The sequence below is a fragment of the Erinaceus europaeus genome, chromosome 13 (assembly GCF_950295315.1).
Source record: "Erinaceus europaeus chromosome 13, mEriEur2.1, whole genome shotgun sequence".
NCBI classification, from domain to species: domain Eukaryota; kingdom Metazoa; phylum Chordata; class Mammalia; order Eulipotyphla; family Erinaceidae; genus Erinaceus; species Erinaceus europaeus.
Genome location: NC_080174.1, coordinates 26,038,808 through 26,057,708, shown reverse-complemented (window position 1 = coordinate 26,057,708; position 18,901 = coordinate 26,038,808). Strand labels below are relative to the sequence as shown.

Sequence of the window (18,901 nt, the reverse complement as noted above, 5' to 3'; positions counted from 1 at the left end):
GAAACTGGACTACTACTGACTGAAGAGTGAAATTTTTTATTTTTTATATCTATGCTAGTGACTGATTAACTTCATTTCTAAACATTAAAAATTTTTTTTTTTATTTAAGAAACAATTAACAAAACCATAGGGTAGGAGGGGTACGACTCCACACAATTCCCACCACCCAATCTCCATAATCCACCCCCTCCCCTGATAGCTTTCCCATTCTCTATCCCTCTGGGAGCATGGACCCAGGGTCATTGAGGGTTGCAGAAGGTAGAAGGTCTGGCTTCTGTAATTGCTTCCCCGCTGAACATGGATGTTGACTGGTCGGTCCATACTTCCAGTCTGCCTCTCTCTTTCCCTAGTAGGGTGTGTCTCTGGGGAAGCTGAACATTTTTTTAAGTTCAAAGAATATACAAACCATGATCCCACGCTTTTAAGAAACATGATTGAGTCAGTTTATGGTTATTTACTGCTGGATTGTTGGAAAAATTATGATACGTTTTTGCATTGAAAAGCCTAGAAACAATATATCATGTCATTTCAGACAACCCATTAATACCATTAATAGTTGTCAGCAGTACTTATAGAACAGAGAATATATATATATATTAAAATTTATTTTCCCTTTTGTTGCCCTTGTTTTTTATTGTTGTTGTAGTTATTATTGTTGTTGTTGATGTTGTCATTATTGATAGGATAGAGAGAAATGGAGAGAGGAGGGTAAGACAGAGGGGGAGAGAAAGACAGATACCTGCAGACCTGCTTCACCGCCTGTGAAGTGACTCGCCTGCAGGTGGGGAGCCGGAGGCTCACAGGTCCTTGCGCTTTGCGCCATGTGTGCTTAACCCTCTGCGCTACTGCCCGACTCCCCAGAGAATATATTTTTCACTAAACTCAAGAACCAAAAGAAAAAAAAAGTTGGCTTTGGATGCTATTATAATGAATGAAACAGATTCACATACCTACAACAATCTTCAAACCAACGTGCAACATAGTCCCACATATAATAAGGCTCAAAGGAATTAAAAAGAAGGTTGGCAGTTTTAATCAGCTCAGCTGTTTTCTTATTTTCCCTTAATTTACTAAAAAAAGAAAGAGAAAAATTAATAAACATTAACATCTACCTTTTCAAATTTATATTTGAATGCAACACTGTAGGGCAGTACATCTGAATAGTCCCTAGAAAATTAGCTATAAAATCACAACAATTTTTAAATTCAAAGTCTATTATTTTTTTCCAGATTTGTTTTCAAATTTATTTGTATGATCATACCAGAAATTAGCTTTGCATAAGTAACAATAGTTGTGCTTCTAGCAAAAGAATAGAAAGTTCATTTTAAAACTATTTTGAGTGCCTGGCTGTTATTCTGGCACTAAATGCTCTTGTTTCTTTTAGTACATATAAACTGAGTGGTGATTTGATTTCCACAGCCTTGCTCTGAAAGAATTCTTGTCTACCTTATTCTGCTGTTAAATTTAAAAATTCTGAAATAAAATTATTATTCTCAGTTAAAAAAAAAAACGGTAAGAACTATAAATTGGCATTAGTGAAATTCCAGTCACTATTACTGAAAATTAACTGCTACTTCAAACAAGAATCCTTTTAGCCAATTAACAACCCACTCACCAACCATCTCCTTTCATTCATCCTAACATTTTAAACAATGGTGTTTAAATATAGTAAGGTACATACTGTCAGTGCAACTAGCATGGGGCAATAAAAATTATCAGGCAGAGTACAAAAAGAAATAAAATAGTAGCTAAGTCAATTTAACTTTCAAACAATAATTAGAGGGGTTATGTTTATTACAAATCAAAAACTGTCTTAAAATATTTTAATATATAAAAAATCATACCAGGTGGTATACCAGAATACCTTATACCATTGTATTCTCTCTCTCTCTCTTTCATATATATATATATATATATAAACTTTTAAAACAATAAAAGTATGCTGACAAGAGTCCTACTTACCATTATAATGTGACAAAGATTCCTAGAGTACAATTTATTTTACATAACTTGTGTTTCATTAGTATTGTCTTTTTAGTGAGACTTAGCAAACAGCTTGGCTCTCCTATAGCATACTTTTTAAAGTTTATAGATACTTGTCAGTATCTATAGCTGAACCAGAGGACAGAATATACCAATGTCATATGATCTGTTAAAGATATGTGTGTGAGTATATATATACTTTGACTTTGATTATCTTTTTTCAGATACATCTGTTAGACAGATGTAACCACAACTTGAAAGAAAAATTCTTCAAAGAAGATCTTATGTCCTTTGAGTCACTTAAACTCTGTGTTCAAATCATTCCTTGGTCTATAGTTACCAAGAGATACTATACCATGTAAAAATAGGCCTGATAACTAAGAAAAATACAAATCACCTTATCAATTTATATTTGGCAGTTAATCTCCTATGTGTTTGATCTTGTGAATGAATTCCCAAGAATCTGCATCTTCAGATTACCTGCTAAAATATAGTTTCCTAAACTGGCTAAGACTGAGAATTAACCCTGAAATGTAATGGCTATATTATATAGCCGTAAGGTTGTGACTTTCTATTAAAAAGGAACAATGCAGATTAATTATTAAAGCTTATATTAACAAAATAAAGTGATATTTTAAATCAAATGTACTTATCCAGAACAGAAACTTCACAGGCCAGTTTCTATGATTATGGACTAATGAAAAGATCTTTTTGTTATTTCTTATTATTCTGGTAATCCACCTGCTTAGTTGGGCATGATCCTTGCTGAAGGGAGGCTCCATCTGAAGATTCAGTTCTGCTTTGCATTGAGAATACAATGTTCTAAACACTTCAATGAGGACATCTTCCAGAATTACTGGTCCTAAAATTAATATATATATGTATATAAGATAATAATTATTGGGGACAGGGGTAAATAGCATAATAGTTATGCAAACAGACTGTCAAGCCTGAGGCTCCAAAGTCCCAGGTTCAATCCCCTGCACCACCATATACCAGAGCTGATCAGTGCTCTGGTAAAAAAAAAAAAAAGATAATAATCATCGCGAATTTGACTACCTAAAAAATTGGTCTGAACGCGGTATTTTTAAACCAACTTTTTTTGGTCATTACTGGGGCTTCACAGGTACAAGTTTGTTTTTTTTCTTTTTTCAGATACAAAGAGACAAGAGGGTGGGGGTAGATAGCATAATGGTTATGCAAACTGCCTCTCATGCCTGAGGTTCCGAAGTCCCAGGTTCAATCCCCTGCCCCAACATAAGTCAGAGCTGAGCAGAGCTCTGGTAAAAAATAAAAAAATAAAAGAGACCAGAGACAGAGAGATAAGGAAAGACCACACAACTGAAGCTTCCTCCAACTAAGTGGTTATTGGGTTCCAAAACAACCATTAAAAAAAAATTGTTTCAATATGGGATGATACTACTCTCAGGCAGAAGTTGAAAAACAAGATCAGAAGAGAAAACACAAGTAGAACCTGAACTGGAGTTAGTGTATTGCACCAAAGTAAAAGACTCTGGTGTGGGTGGGGGGGAAGAGTACAGGTCCAAAAAGGATGACAGAGGGGGCTGGGTGGTAGAGCACTTGGTTGAGTGCACATATTACAATGCGCAAGAACCCAGGCTCGAGTCCCTGGTCTCCACCTGCAGGGGGAAAGCTTCACGAGTGGTGCAGCAGTGCAGCAGGTGTCTCTCTGTCTCTCTTCCTCTCTAACCCCCCTTCCCTCTTGGTCTCTGGCTGTTTTTATCCAATAAATAAGTAAAAGTAATTTAAAAAAATGTTTTAAAAAGGATGACAGAGGACATACTGGGGGTTGTACTGTTATGTGGAAAACTGAGAAATGTTATGCATGTATAAACTTTTGTATTTACTGTTGAATGTAAAACATTAATCCCCCAATAAAGAAATCTAAAATAAAATTGTTTCAAAAACTAAGCTAAACTGCACATTTTGAAACACTAACATCAAAACAGTAAACAAAACTGAACAGAGGGGGCATGTGGTGGTGCACCTGGTTAAGTGCACAAGTTACAATGCACAAAGACCCAGGTTTGAGCCCCCAATGCCCACCTGTAGGAGGAAAGCTTCCTGAGTGGTGAAGCAGGGCTGTAGGTGTCTCTCTGCCTCTCTCCCTTTCTATTATTCCCTTCCCTCTTGATTTCTGGCTGTTTCTTTTCTCCTTAAAAGATTGCTGAGTCAGTGGGGGTAGATAGCATAATGGTTATGCAAAAAGACTCAGGTTATGTCTGAGTCTCCAACGACCCAGGTTCAATCCACTGTACTGCCATAAGCCAGAGCTGAGCAGTGCTCTGGTAAATAAGTTAAAAAAAAACAAGAAAAAGAAGATTCCTGAGTGAGGGACTAGATGGTAGCACACTAAGTTGAGCACGCATGCCACCATGTACAAAGGCCCAGATTCAAGTCCCTGGTTCCTACCTGTATGGGGGAAGCTTCATGAACAGTGAAGCAGTGCTGCAGGTTTTAGTCTCTCTCTTCTTTATCTATTACCTCTTGATTTTTCTCTGTCTCTAGCCAATAAATAAATATACAAGTAAATATATTTCAGAAGATTCCTGAATTTTGTCTACTACTACATAATAGCTAAAATAAACTCCCAAAGCCAGTGATAAAATTCATGTTATTTTAAGAGCTGGTGTGAGGACCTGTGTATATATTTAAAGCATATATATATACATAAAAAAATAAAATAAAAATCGGGAGTCGGTGGTAGTACAGTGGGTTAAGCGCATGTGGAGCAAACTAGCATCAATATCCCGGTTCGAGGCCCTGGCTCCCCACCTGCAAGGGAGTCACTTCACAGGTGGTGAAGCAGGTTTGCAGGTGTCTATCTTTCTCTTCCCTTCTCTGTCTTCCCCTCCTCTCTCCATTTCTCTCTGTCCTGTCTAACAATGATGACATCAATAACAACAATAATAACAAAAATAGAAAAGCAAGGGCAACAAAAGGGAAAATAAATAAACATAAAAAAGAAAAAAATTGCATACAAGTAAGCAAAGTTATATACTCTATTACATTATTTATTACTAATATTTATGTGGTTTCTTTTAAAAAAAATTCCTTATTGGGGGATTAATGTTTTACATTCAACAGTAAATACAATAGTTTGTACATGCATAACATTTCTGTTTTCCACATAAAAATACAACCCCCACTAGGTCCTCTGTCATCCTTTGGACCTGTACTCTTCCCCCCAACCCATACCCCAGAGTCTTTTACTTTGGTGCAATACACCAACTCCAGTTCAGGTTCTACTTGTGTTTTCTTTTCTGATCTTGTTTTTCAACTTCTGCCTGAGAGTGAGATCATCCCATATTCAACCTTCTGTTTCTGACTTATTTCACTTATCATGATTTCTTCAAGCTCCATCCAAGATGGGCTGAAAACAATGAAGTCACCGTTTTTAATAGCTGAGTAGTATTCCATCGTGTATATATACCACAACTTGCTCAGCCACTCATCTATGTGGTTTCTTAATTTCAGTTCCAGGTACCATAACTAACTTCCCGAGAAAGCTAATAAGTAGGAAGTATGCAATGGAGAAAGGGAGAGGGAACAAACAGGTGGTAGCGCACTTTACCAGTGCAATGCACAAGAAGCAGGGTTCAAGCCCTTGGTCCCCACCTGTGGGGGGAAGTTTCACAAGCAGTAAAATGGTGCTGCAGGTTTCTCTCCTCTTCACCCTCTATCTCCTCTCTCTCCCTCCCCCCTACCCCTTCTCTATCTCTACCTACGCTCTCAATTCCTGTTTCTATACTAAGTAAGTAAATAAGTAAAATATTTTTAAAAAAGAAAACGGAAGGGGGACAAACAAAGCATAAGACTGGGGAGAATAGTTCAACTTGTTACAGCACAGGATTTGCAAGCTAGAGTTCTCAGGTTCAAATCCTAGCACCATCATAATCCATGCACAGGGATCTAGGTTCAAGCCCCTGCTCCCCACCTGCTGCGGGTAAGCTTCAAAAGGGGAGAAACACGTCTGCAGGTCTTTCTCTCTCTCACTCTGTCCCCTGCCCAATTTCTCTCTGTTCTAATTAAAATAAAAAAAAAAAATGGTCACCAGGAATAATGGATTTGTTGTTAATGCCCGAGTCTTAGTGATAACCACAGTGGCATAAAATAAAAGTAAAAAGAGCTTAGATACTATCTTTTAAATATTCCTTTTCCAGAGACAGGAGATATCTCACCCAGTAAGGCACACACTTTTGGCATGAGTAAATTCCGGGGTGTGAGTCCCTCGCCACCATGAGAACCTGAAGGGGGAAGTTTCTAAGCAGTAGAGCAGTGCTCTGGTGACTCTCCATACCCCACTATCAAGAGAAAATAAAGTGCGCCAGGAAAAGAGGAATCACACATACACTGAGCCCTAGTGACGACCCTGGTGACAGAGTTAATTAATTAATCAAAATAAAATAAGACCTCTTTCCTATCTATATACACAGGATTGGCAAACATATCAATAGAGGTGATTGAATGTACACCTCTATTTCCCTAATGTTGTACAGTGAAATTTAAGTAATAAATTGTTGACAATCTTTTATCTAATGACCACCTCAAGTGGCCAGGTGGTTGAGCACCCAGTAAAGTACACATGTTACTATGTCCCCGGTCCCTACCTGCAGAGAGGAAGTTTCAAGAATGGTGAAGCAGTGCTGTGGGTGTCTCTCTTCCTCCCTCTCTATCTTTTCCTTCCCTCCTTCCTCTCGAAGTCAGCAAGAGTGGTGGTGGATTAGTCTTGCAGGTAGTGAGCGAGCCCCAGTAAGCTTAGTGTCAGTAAAACCCAAAACAGACAAACACCACAAAATATATTTTTCTAAGTAATAAACTTATCTTGTTTTTATCATGGAACAATAAAAAACAACCACATGTAAACTTGTGATCCCAGAGAGAATATATTACCTAGTTCCGGTTTGTCCAGTAAACTGATTAAAATACGAAAAGGTTTTAGGTCTTGCATTAAAGTACTCTCTTCTCCAAATCCATTCATTTGTAAGATCCCCACCATTGCCTTAAAAAAGAGACAGAATTACACTAGTCATTTAAGAAAACAGAATTAAAGGGTTTTTTTAAAAATAATTAACAAATTTTTTTATTATCTTTATTTATTGGATAGAAACAGACAGAAATCGAGAGGGAAGGAGGAGATAGACAGAGTGACACCTGCATCCCAGCTTCACCACTCGCAAAGTTTTTCTCCTGAAGATGGGGGCCAGGGACTCGAACCTAGTTCCTTTCACACTGTAATATGTCGCTCAACCAGGTGCTCCACCACCGGGTCCTAGAATCAAAGTTTTTTTTTTTTCTTAAATATATTTTTAAAAAATAACCATATGTAAAGAGTGTTTGAATCCCTATTATTTTTTCTGAAAGGAAACAGTGCTGTTTTTCTAGCAAGAGAAAGTAAAAAAAAAAAAAAAAAGGGGAGTCGGGCTGTACAGCACAGCGGATTAAGCGCAGGTGGCGCTAAGCTCAAGGACCGGTGTCAGGATCCTGGTTCGAGCCCCCGGCTCCCCACCTGCAGGCAGGTCCCTTCACAGGCGGTGAAGCAGGTCTGCAGGTGTCTGTCTTTCTCTCCCCCTCTCTGTCTTCCTCTCCTCTCTCCATTTCTCTCTGTCCTATCCAACAACGACATCAATAATAACTACAACAATAAAACAACAAGGGCAACGAAAGGGAATAAATAAATTAAATAAATTTAAAAAAAAGGCTTACAAAAAAAATTTTAAAAAATGTTATTAGGATGGGGGTATGGATCGAACTCCAATGCCCATGTTCAGCGGAGAAGCTATTACAGAAGCCAGACCTTCCCACTTTCTGCAACCCATAAAGAATTTTGTTCCAATATCTTATGGCATCAAAAGAATGTACCTGAAATTAGGACATTTGGATATTGACAGTTTTAGTCACCGTTACCCTGATGTTTTCTCTCTTAGAAATGAATGTATTCTGATCTTTGTCTATGTGTAACCACCTATTATTTTGTCTGAACAATGTTATGTGATGCGTACATTTTACAAATAAACACTCCTTAAAGCTTGGGATGAATGGGGCACATATTTGACACTGTACTTGATAGGGAAGTCATGTGTGTGTTCCCACCTGACCATTTCTGATCAATTATATGGTGACTGGCTGTGGTTGCTTTCTCTCTACTCAGGGCTGTGGCAACTAGCTAACGTTCTCCACTTGTGCATTTCTCAATAAGCTCCAACTTTGATAGTGGCAGACAAGTGAAAATTATGCAACTATGTTTTAAGAAAGCCATGTAAACAAAATCAAAAAATTATTTGAACTTACAAAGAAATAAGTCTGATTTCATTATAGACAACTGCTCACTATCAGCGTACTTACGAAGTATATAAGTTATAACTATGAATTAATTCAATTAAGGCAGGATCTTATCTTACCCTTTATACAACTTTAGTGGTCAGGAAATTAGACAAAAACAAAACAGAAACACTTATTACCTGAACCAACAATTCCTTTGAAAAGGTAGTGAAATAGTAAGTGGCATGTTCTTCAGGATTACTGTGTCTTGTACTTCTGGGTCCTATGATAGCACCGTTGTTATCAAAACCTCCATGGAAAACAAATTGCAAAATAAATTTAAATGGAATTCTTAAAACAGGTGTTCACCAAATACTAAAACAGCAAATATCTAAAAACAGTACTAAACACTTACCAATTAGTTGCCCAGTCAATGTCAGCAAGAGAGATCATTTTAGATAGTTTAATATGGGAAGCCAAATCTCAAGAACAGTGAAATAACTGAAGATTCAGAAAATCCAAGATAAATTATTTTGTGTCCTCTCACTCTAGACAGTAAGGAGTTGTGAAGAAAGTTTAAACACTCATAAAATGTACTGAAGAACAAAGTGTACACGATGCTATATTGCCTTAGTGGGAGTCTGGTATCATGTGTTTTGTGACTTCAGAGTTAGAAATTATGTCATTATTTTGATTATAAACTAATTTTTCTTTATCTATGTACTTGTAGTATAACCACCGCAACTTATCTGAGGAAAAAAAAAAAACTTGTCTAAAGGAGTATGACTTATAGATTAAAATAATACCTCCGACTAAAAGACATTTGGATTTTCTTCACCTAATACATAATACTGTTGTATGGCTTATTTAAAGAAAATTGTAGTGTCTTCAATTTGAATATACACACAACTTAGTAATGCTTATAAATAGCACTTTTTCCTCCAAATTTTTCTACCTACTGCCACACACGTCAAGTACCTACCGAGAAGCCAAGCATAAAGCCTTCGGTTCAGGGACATATCTCTCCTTAGTACTACATGAAGGGCTGCAGACAAGATCCTGATCATATCTGGTCGAGTGGCCTAAAAAAGTCCAGAATGTGATGGTTTGCATTTGTGCTAAATCACACGTAAATATTTTTTTGGTCCTCAGAAACAATAAGACCTTGCAACATGTTCAAAACTTCAAGGCTTATAACCTGTACATTGTACTATAATATTTGATATTTCTTTTTCAACTTCTGAAGCACTTTACTGAGGGAATGCTGATTGAGAGAATCACTGGCATGAGGATCCATTTCCAAATCGCCTCAAGGTTAAGTGTCAGTATATCTATCTTGAACACAGGAATTACTTCCATATTACAGGTTAGGAAATAATTAAAAGAAGAAAACAACAAGGGAAACAACAAGGGAAAATAAATAAATATTTTAAAAAATTTAAAAAATAATTAAAAGAATGAGATATTACAGCTATTTATCTGTCTAGCAGAAACTATCATTGAACTATTTAAAATTCCAATTTAAAGTTCTTCATAGTATCTATTTTTGGTCAAATCTGACACAAAATAAAAAAATGAAAATGGGGCAGATACAAAAAAACTATGCTGGGGTGGGAGAGACAGCATAATGGTTATGCAAATAGACTCTCATGCCTGAGGCTCCAAGGTCCCAGGTTCAATTACCCAAGCAACATAAACCAGAGCTGAGAAGTACTTTGATAAAATATATATATGCCTTTGTATTTCAAATTCATATTCCTGCATGTGGACTATATTTTCTTTTTTTGTTGTTTATGGACTACAAGTTCTTTTAGAAATTCACTATCTTCATGAATGCCACCATTTAAAAAAAATATTTACTTATTTACACTGCAGGAAGTGGGGAGACCTGCATTCCTGAAGCTCCGCCCCCCTCCCCCCCCAGGTAGGGGCCTGGGGTTTGAACTTGGATTCTTGTGTACTGTAGCATGCGCAATCTACTAGGTGTGCCACCTCCTTTGATTTAGTTTTTAACCCTTTAAAAGGTACACAAGTTACAAAAAAAATTGTTCATAATAAGACAAAGATGTTATTTGCCTTTTCTACTGTGTTGAAATTTACTGATTATTGTTTCTCTCCTCTCCTCTCCTCTCCCGGATCAACTAGGAATACCAAAGGAGACCACCCGGACCGAAACACGACAGGACTAGAATGACCACAGAAACCCAGTAAATCACCCGTGAGTACAAACACGCGTGGCTGGTGACAGAGAGAAGAGAGGGGCCTAAGGAGAGATTAAGTGACTGCTAACAGTTCGACAGTCTGTCAGTGGAGACACCACCTCCAGTCTGCTCCACCAACAAGGGGACAGCTGAAGGGAGGAAAGGACTCCCCAGAGACTCACCAAGTACAACTCTGAGTCTCCATTGCTACTACCCTCAGAATCTGGAGCAGCAACAGGGAGGGACACCAGGGCACAGAGATCTAACCGGGAAACTCAGGGGAAGACCTATACCTCGGTGGCATAGCTGAAGGGCTGTGAAAGTCTCTTTGCATAACCACTGGATTATCTCTGCCACACCCTGCTTTATCTCTTGGTCAGGAGTCATTGATTAAGCCAAGAAGCCTATTGATAGTTTAAAAGCCCTCAGGCTACCATAGCCTACAGGGGAAAAAAAAAAAAGGCTTTTACACCACTGAACTCCAACTCAGGGATTGAAAAAACTGTTAACTTATATAAAATGGTTAAAACAACAAGAAAAAATAATGGAGACTCGAACCAGGACAAGAGTCCAGCTAAAAGTCCTCCAGAGGGCGAAGCACAAAACAACGAGTTCAACATCCAAACATTAGCTAAGGAAATAATAACAGGAGTGAGTAAAGAATTTGAAAAAATTGTAATCAGAACTGCAGGAACAACAAATGAGAATATGGAAGAAAATTCTAATTATCTCATGGTTATTAGAGAGCTGAAAGCTGAAATTGCTGAGCTAAGAAGGCAACTAGCTGAACAAGCTAAAACAGTATCAGAGCAGGGCAACAAAATAGATGAACTCCAGAAAGCAGTAGAGGGCAGAGAGAATAGAATCAATGAGGCTGAAGACAGAATTAGCAAGATTGAGGATGAATTAGAGACAACTAAAGAAGAAGTAAGAGATCTCAAAAAGAGATTAAGAGATGCTGAAAACAACAACAGAGTCCTATGGGATGACTTCAAAAGAAACAATATACGCATTATTGGCTTACCAGAGGAAGAAAGAGAAGGGGAGGAAGAAAGCGTTCTCCAGGCCATAATAGCTGAAAATTTCTCTAGTCTAGACAACACCAAAGACATAAAGATTCAAGAAGCCCAGAGGGTCCCAAACAGAATTAACCCAGACCTAAAGACACCAAGACATGTCATACTTAGATTGGAAAGGAATAAGGATAAAGAAAGGATCCTCAAGGCTGCAAGAGAAAAACAAAGAGTCACCTACAAAGGAAAACCCATAAGATTAGCAGCAGACTTCTCCATACAAACACTACAGGCCAGAAGAGAATGGCAAGATATCTATCGAGTGCTCAATGAGAAAGGCTTTCAGCCAAGAATACTATATCCTGCTAGATTGTCATTCAGACTAGATGGAAGCATCAAAACCTTCTCAGACAAGCAACAGTTGAAGGAAGCAACCATCACCAAGCCTGCCTTGAAAGAAGTTCTGAAAGGTTTCCTATAAACAACCAGACCACCACAAATAGAACACATATCAAAACACTCTAAAACTCTACAAGAATGGCGTTAAAATATCTTCAATCTTTGATATCAATAAATGTCAATGGCCTGAATTCACCTATTAAAAGACACAGAGTAGGAAGATGGATCAGAAAACACAACCCAACAATATGTTGTCTACAGAAAACTCACCTAACGCAACAAGACAAACACAGACTTAAAGTGAAAGGATGGAAAACTATCATTCAAGCCAATGGCCCACAAAAAAAGGGCAGGAACAGCTATTCTCATATCTGACATGATAGACTACCCTATGATCCTGCAATTCCTCTCCTGGGGATATATCCTAAGGAACACAACATATCTATCCAAAAAAAATCTGTGTACACATATGTTCTTGGCAGCACAATTTGTAATAGTCAAAACCTGGAAGCAACCCAGGTGTCCAACAACAGATGAGTGGCTGAGCAAGTTGTGGTATATATACACAATGGAATACTACTCAGCTGTAAAAAATGGTGACTTCACCGTTTTCAGCCAATCTTGGATGGACCTTGAAAAAATCATGTTGAGTGAAATAAGTCAGAAACAGAAGGATGAATATGGGATGATCTCACTCTCAGGCCAAAGTTGAAAAACAAGATTAGAAAAGAAAACACAAGTCGAACCTGAAATGGAATTGGAGTATTACACCAAAGTAAAAGACTCTGGGGTGGGTGGGTGGGTGGGTGGGGAGAATATAGGTCCATGAAAAATGATGAATGAAATAGTGGGGGTTGTATTGTTGAATGGGAATCTGGGGAATGTTATGCATGTAAAAAAAAAAAAAAAAAAGAAGTAGAAACGCAAAGCAGAAATTGACTGAGTTTGGAGTATGGCACCAAAGTAAGAAAGCAGAAGTACACTAGAGTTTGCAGTGAGTACCTCCCTAACACTTCCTCTCCACTTTTCCAAGCTTTGGGACCAGGATTGTTCAACAATTTGTTTGGCTTTGTATGTTAACTCTCTTTTCAGTCACCAGGTTCCAGGTGTCATCAGGATGCCGGCCAGACTTCCCTGGATTGAAGACACCACCAATGTGTCCTGGAGCTCAGCTTCCCCAGAGACCCATCCTACTAGGGAAAGAGAGAGGCAGACTGGGAGTATGGACCGACCAGTCAACACCCATGTTCAGCGAGGAAGCAATTACAGAAGCCAGACCTTCTACCTTCTGCAACCCTCAATGACCCTGGGTCCATGCTCCCAGAGGGATAGAGAATGGGAAAGCTATCGGGGGAGGGGGTGGGATATGGAGATTGGGTGGTGGGAATTGTGTGGAGTTGTACCCCTCCTACCCTATGGTTTTGTTAATTAATCCTTTCTTTAATAAAAAATTAAAAAAAAAAAAAAAAGAAATTTACTGATTATCGAATTAACTAAAACTACTGGTTACATCAGAATCAAAAGAAGCAGCAAAGCAGTGACATCCACTACACTTATAGTCATTGTGCTTATTTTTAGCTGATAAGTACATGCAGTAAAATAAAAACAAAGGAGGGGGAAGGTTCAGATCCTGGAACATGATGACAGAGGAGGACCAAGTGGGGATTGAATTGTTATGTGGAAACCTGGGAAATGTTATGCATGTATAAACTACTATATTTTACTGTCCACTGGAAACCATTAATTCCCCAATAAAGAAATTAAAACACACACACACACACACACACACAAAATAGGAGGCTGGGAGGTAGCAAAGTGGGTTAACCGCACGTGGCACAAAGCCCAAGGACCAGCATAAGGATCCTGGTTCAAGCCCCTAGCTCCCCAACTTGGGGGGTAGTCACTTCAGCAAATCTGCAGGTGTCTTTCTCTCTCCCTCACTGTCTTCCTGTCCTCTCTGGATTTTTCTCTGTCCTATCCAACAACAACGTCAGCAATAACAACAACAAGGGCAACAAAAGGGAAAAAATAGACTACAGGAGCAGTGGATTCATAGTGCCAGCACTGAGCCCCAGCAATAACCCTGGAGGCAAAAATAAATAAATACAAAGAGAAAAAACATGAGTTTCATTTAAGACTTGTTTAATGAAACAGCAAAAGATTATTAAATTCACTCTTTTAAAACAATATTTATTTATTCCCTTTTGTTGCCCTTTTTTTTTTAATTGTTGTAGTTATTATTGTCATCCTTGTTGGATAGGACAGAGAGAAATGAAGAGAGGAGGGGAAGACAGAGAGGGAGAAAGACACCTGCAGACCTGCTTCACCACCTGTGAAGTGACTCCCCTGCAGGTGGGGAGCCGGGGACTTGAACCAGGATCCTTATGCTGGTCCTTGAGCTTTGCACCATGTGCGCTTTACCCGCTGTGCTACCGCCAGACTCCCTTAAATATCACTCTTAAGTGCAGGTGTTTTAATAGTCTGAATAACAAAATGGGAAATATACAGAAAACTTTCTTTCTTTTTTTTTTTAATGGCTTCCAGGAGCAGTGGATTTGTAGTACAGGCACCAAACCCCAGTGATAACCCTGAAGGCAAACAAACAAACAAACAAAAAGTAAAGAAAAAAAAAATTAGCACTCTATTTTATAGACCTTTATCAAAGAAATGGCTTTTGCCTCACATCTAAAGGTTGGTGAAGGGTGGAAAAAATTCCCACCACCATAGTTGTATGAGAAAACATTTTCTGATATATAATGAAATATGGATGGATGTCTCCAGAACAATGCATTGATGTGACTGTTTGAATTTTGAGCTGACCTATCAGCATTTTCCAGAGAATGCTTCTTCTACCTGAAAAATATATCTGATACTATGATTACTCAGGCACAGGCACCTTGTAGACACTTTCTCAAGAGTCCATAACTTAAAGGAAAACAATATTAATTATTGCTCATATTTCACTATCTTTGTACTAAGAGGAAAATTAGAATTTTGGAAAATTTATATTTAGCTTGAAATTGTACTAAAACAAATAAACAATTAATCTCAGTTCTGGGCATGAAAAAGTCTCAGTATGTAAAGAACTTTTCTAATGAGACACACAATAATAGTAATAAATATAATCACTTTGTATTGTTTAATTCTAGAACTTCTAGATCTGCATAATCTAGCAAACTGTTTTCCAAAATCCAGTCATATTACAAAAGCATGCATGGGAAGAATTCATATAAAGTGCAAAACAGAGTAGAAGATTTTTTTGTGTGTGGGGGGGTGGCAGGATTTCACTGGACATAGTCCTGCATGCTGCCTCTGTTGCCAGCACCCTAACTTCTCCTCGCTTTTCCTTCCCTTTTTCCCATGTGGAATGTGAGAGACAGAGAGTGAAGGAGAGAAACTACATCACCACAGACACCACTGGTGAAACCTCCCCTTTGCATGATACTCACATATAGCTGTTGGGGACTTTCATTTGGATTGTCATAAACTGTGTGCTCTGCTGTGTGAACTATCTCCTGACTCCTCAGAACAGGATTTTAATGAAACAAAATAGAAAATGTTCAACGATGTGGTTTTAGGTTCCATATTCTTTTTTTTTTTGAGTCCAGGGTTATTGCTGGGGTTCAGTGCCTGCACCATGAATCCACTGTACCTGGAGGCCGTTTTTTTTCCCCCTTTTCTTGCCCTTGTTGTTGTAGTCTTGTTGTGGTTATTATTGTTGATGTCACTCGCTGTTGGATAGGACAGAGAGAAATGGAGAGAGGAGGGGAAGACGGAGAGGGGGAGAAAAAGACAGACACCTGCAGACCTGCTTCACCGCCTATGAAGAGACTCCCCTACAGGTGAGGCCAGGGGCTCGAACCAGGATCATTACCCTGGTCTGTGCACTTTGCGCCATGTGCACTTGCCCGACCCCCTAGATTCCATATTCTAACGACTTTCTAAGAGACCAATGTCTGTCAAGTGGTAGTGTAGTATCGAGGAAGAAATGTTATTTTAATAGTGAAGACAACTGAAATAATTTTTGCCTTTTCTAACTGATATATCAGTATGAGATCAGACTTTTCTTCAACTAATAAAAACAAAATTAAAACAGACTAAATGTAGAAGCAGAAAGAATATTCTGTTTTCCATTGTTAGGTCAGACATTAAAGCATTTGCTAATTCATAAGACAATCTTAGCTTATTCACCAATTTTGTGTTGGAAAGTTGTCACTTTTTATAAAATTTATTCATAATACTACAACCTTGTTAATGCTATTTTTAAATAAATTATCAAGGTAAATAGTTTTAATGTCAGTTTAAATTAAATCTAGAATTTCTAACATAAGAAACAGATTGAATTTGAATTGAATAGATAGAAATAGATTGAATTTCTTTAAAAATTAGGCCACTGATTAAATGAAATCTTAGCAATGAGCACTTCATAATTGGGTAAGATAGTTAACATTTGTAATAAATGAAGATTGTTAGGGAATGCTATAGAGATTACATAATTGAATGATGACCCATTCTGCGAAGGATCTACCACACATCTTATAATCACCACACCTTGCTGCGATTACATGACAGAGACAACAGTTTTAGGATGCCTCAAATCTTGGTTCATTCATAAATACTGCTTGCTTTTTATAAGGTAGAACATTTTTTATAAGTCTAAAATTATCTACTTCAGTTTGCACATTCTTATTTGAATGAATATATCTTTCTACTTAATTTTCCCCTCACAAATCCAACTACTAATACAGAATATGTTTTCTTTTTCTTTTTTTTTAATATTTATTTTATTTATTTATTCCCTTTTGTTGCCCTTGTTGTTTTATTGTTGTAGTTTTTATTGTTGTTGTCATTGTTGGATAGGAGAGAGAGAAATGGAGAGAGGAGGGGAAGACAGAGAGGAGGAGAGAAAGACAGACACCTGCAGACCTGCTTCACCACCTGTGAAGCGACACTCCTGCAGGTGGGAAGCCGGGGTTCGAACCGGGATCCTTATGCCGGTCCTTGTGCTTTGTGCCACCTGCACTTAACCCGCTGCGCTACAGCCCGACTCCCCAGAATATGTTTTCCATATTCTTACTGGTTTATAAAGTGAGACAAGAGAAGGGTGGGGGAGATAGCATAATGCCAACAGACTCTCCTGCCTGAGGCTCCAAAGTCCCAGGTTCAATCCTCTGCATCACCATAAGCCAGAGCTGAGTAAAGTGCTAATGTTTCTCTGTCTCTCTCTGTATCTCTCTCAAAATTAACATAAATAAATAAATAAAAAAGCAAGACAACTTAAATTCAACTTAAAAATATACACTGATCTGGAAGATAGAAGAGGACCTAGTGTTTCTAGACAGAAGAGCACCTAGCAGTGCTCTGGTCTCAGTCTCTCATTAAAAATAAAATAATTTTTAAAAGTTTAAAAAAAATGATGAATTCACCTTCTATACCTCATATTGGATGGAGCTTGAAGGAACCATGTTAAGTGAGATCAGCCAGAAACAGGTTTGAATTGTTTTGTGGAAAACTGAGAAATGTTACACATATACAAACTACTGTATTTTATTTTACTGTTGACTGTGTATCATTAATTCCCCAATAAAGAAAGTAAAAAATATATACACTGGTAAAATATGTAAATAACACATCATGAATCTGATATTCCAAACAACATCTTACATTAATATCAATATTAATGTCTCACCTGACTCATGTGGAATGGAAAACAGAAGAGTATGAGGTCCAGTGTGCTTCTCTGTACAAGGACACTTGAGTCCTGCACAGAAGTACTTACTGCTTCTACCTGAAATAAGAGAGCCTTCTTTTAATATCTATGCTGAGAAACATTTACCATAAAAATGTAACAATCATTCATTTGATACAATAAATAAAAGTATGCTTCTGAGCATGCTGTCAATAATTAAATGCCTTTACATTATTTTTACTAAGTAAAAAAAGTATGATGGGTTAAAAATTAAACAGCACAAGAGTATGCAAAAAAAAAAAAACACCTCCTCTCTCCTGTCTCTCAAAAACCCAATTTCATTTATGTAAACCACCAGTGTTCCCAGTGAATATTTTCTGTAAATGAAAGTAAATGAAAGCACATATGCATAAATCTGAAAATTTCATCTAACAGTATGTTTTGACAATCAAAGTAGATATGTTTTGACAAAATCTGGATTGTACGTAAGGCAAAGCAGGTGACACCCAGGTGAGGTATCTTGCTGACTCACTGTAGTATTTTCATAACATATATACAATGTAATGGAACAAACTATTGATATATGTAAAAACATGGGTGAATGTCAAATGGATGACAGGAAGTAAAATAAATTCAATTTAACATATAATATTACATGACTCCCTTTATGTATGCACTCTGACAAAAGCATAGCTATAGTAACAGAAGAGACCAGTGGTTACAAAGACCCAGGGGTAGGAGAACGAAATAACTTTTGAAGGTGACATAAACATTCCATGTATTGATTATAATATTGGAGAGCTAGCTACATGCATTTGTCAAAGCTTATAACAGATGTACACAAGACCAGTTAATTTCAGTGTATATTGATTGTATTTTAGTAGAATCTGTATAAAAATCTTAGTCATTTATAACCAAGTCAGGGAGAAAGTAAAAAGTAATTAATCTAACAGTTTTATATATCTTTTTTTTCCCCGCTGGGTTATCGCTGGGGCTCAGTGCCACTACTCCTGGAGGCCTTTTTTTTTTTTTCCTGTCTTTTCTGGATAGGACAGAGAGAAATTGAGAGAGGAGGGGAAGATAGGGAGAAAGATCAGACTTAGTTCACTACCTATAAAGTTTTATAACCCTTTTCTAAGTCACCCATGAGGATTTCTTTTATATCCCTTGTTCATTATAGGAAAACAGCACTATATAAAAGACAAAGGCTTCCTTCTGTGTTTTATTATTTATTTTATTTATTTTAAATATTTATTTAATATTTATTTATTTCCTTTTTGTTGCCCTTGTTGTCTTATTGTTGTAGAATTATTATTGTTGTCGTCGTTGTTGGA

At 37.5% G+C, this 18,901-nt stretch overlaps 1 protein-coding gene across 2 annotated transcripts in view; it reads right to left on the bottom strand.

Annotated features, from left to right (window-relative positions):
* Positions 1–833: 833 nt before the first annotated feature.
* The window catches only part of LOC132542701 (protein dopey-1-like), a 54,919-nt gene continuing 36,851 nt past the window's right edge, over positions 834–18,901 (bottom strand). Inside the window, exons 6-11 of one of the 2 annotated variants that reach the window (XM_060205439.1) lie at positions 17,568–17,666; positions 9,248–9,347; positions 8,466–8,548; positions 6,898–7,006; positions 2,725–2,845; positions 834–1,070 (exon numbers count right to left, since the gene is read on the bottom strand). In XM_060205439.1, the coding sequence (XP_060061422.1) occupies positions 923–1,070; positions 2,725–2,845; positions 6,898–7,006; positions 8,466–8,548; positions 9,248–9,347; positions 17,568–17,666 (660 nt within the window). In that variant the 3' untranslated portion in view covers positions 834–922. Of the gene's footprint in view, positions 1,071–2,724; positions 2,846–6,897; positions 7,007–8,465; positions 8,576–9,247; positions 9,348–17,567; positions 17,667–18,901 lie in introns of both variants that reach the window. The other variant, XM_060205438.1, reaches the window with a different exon arrangement.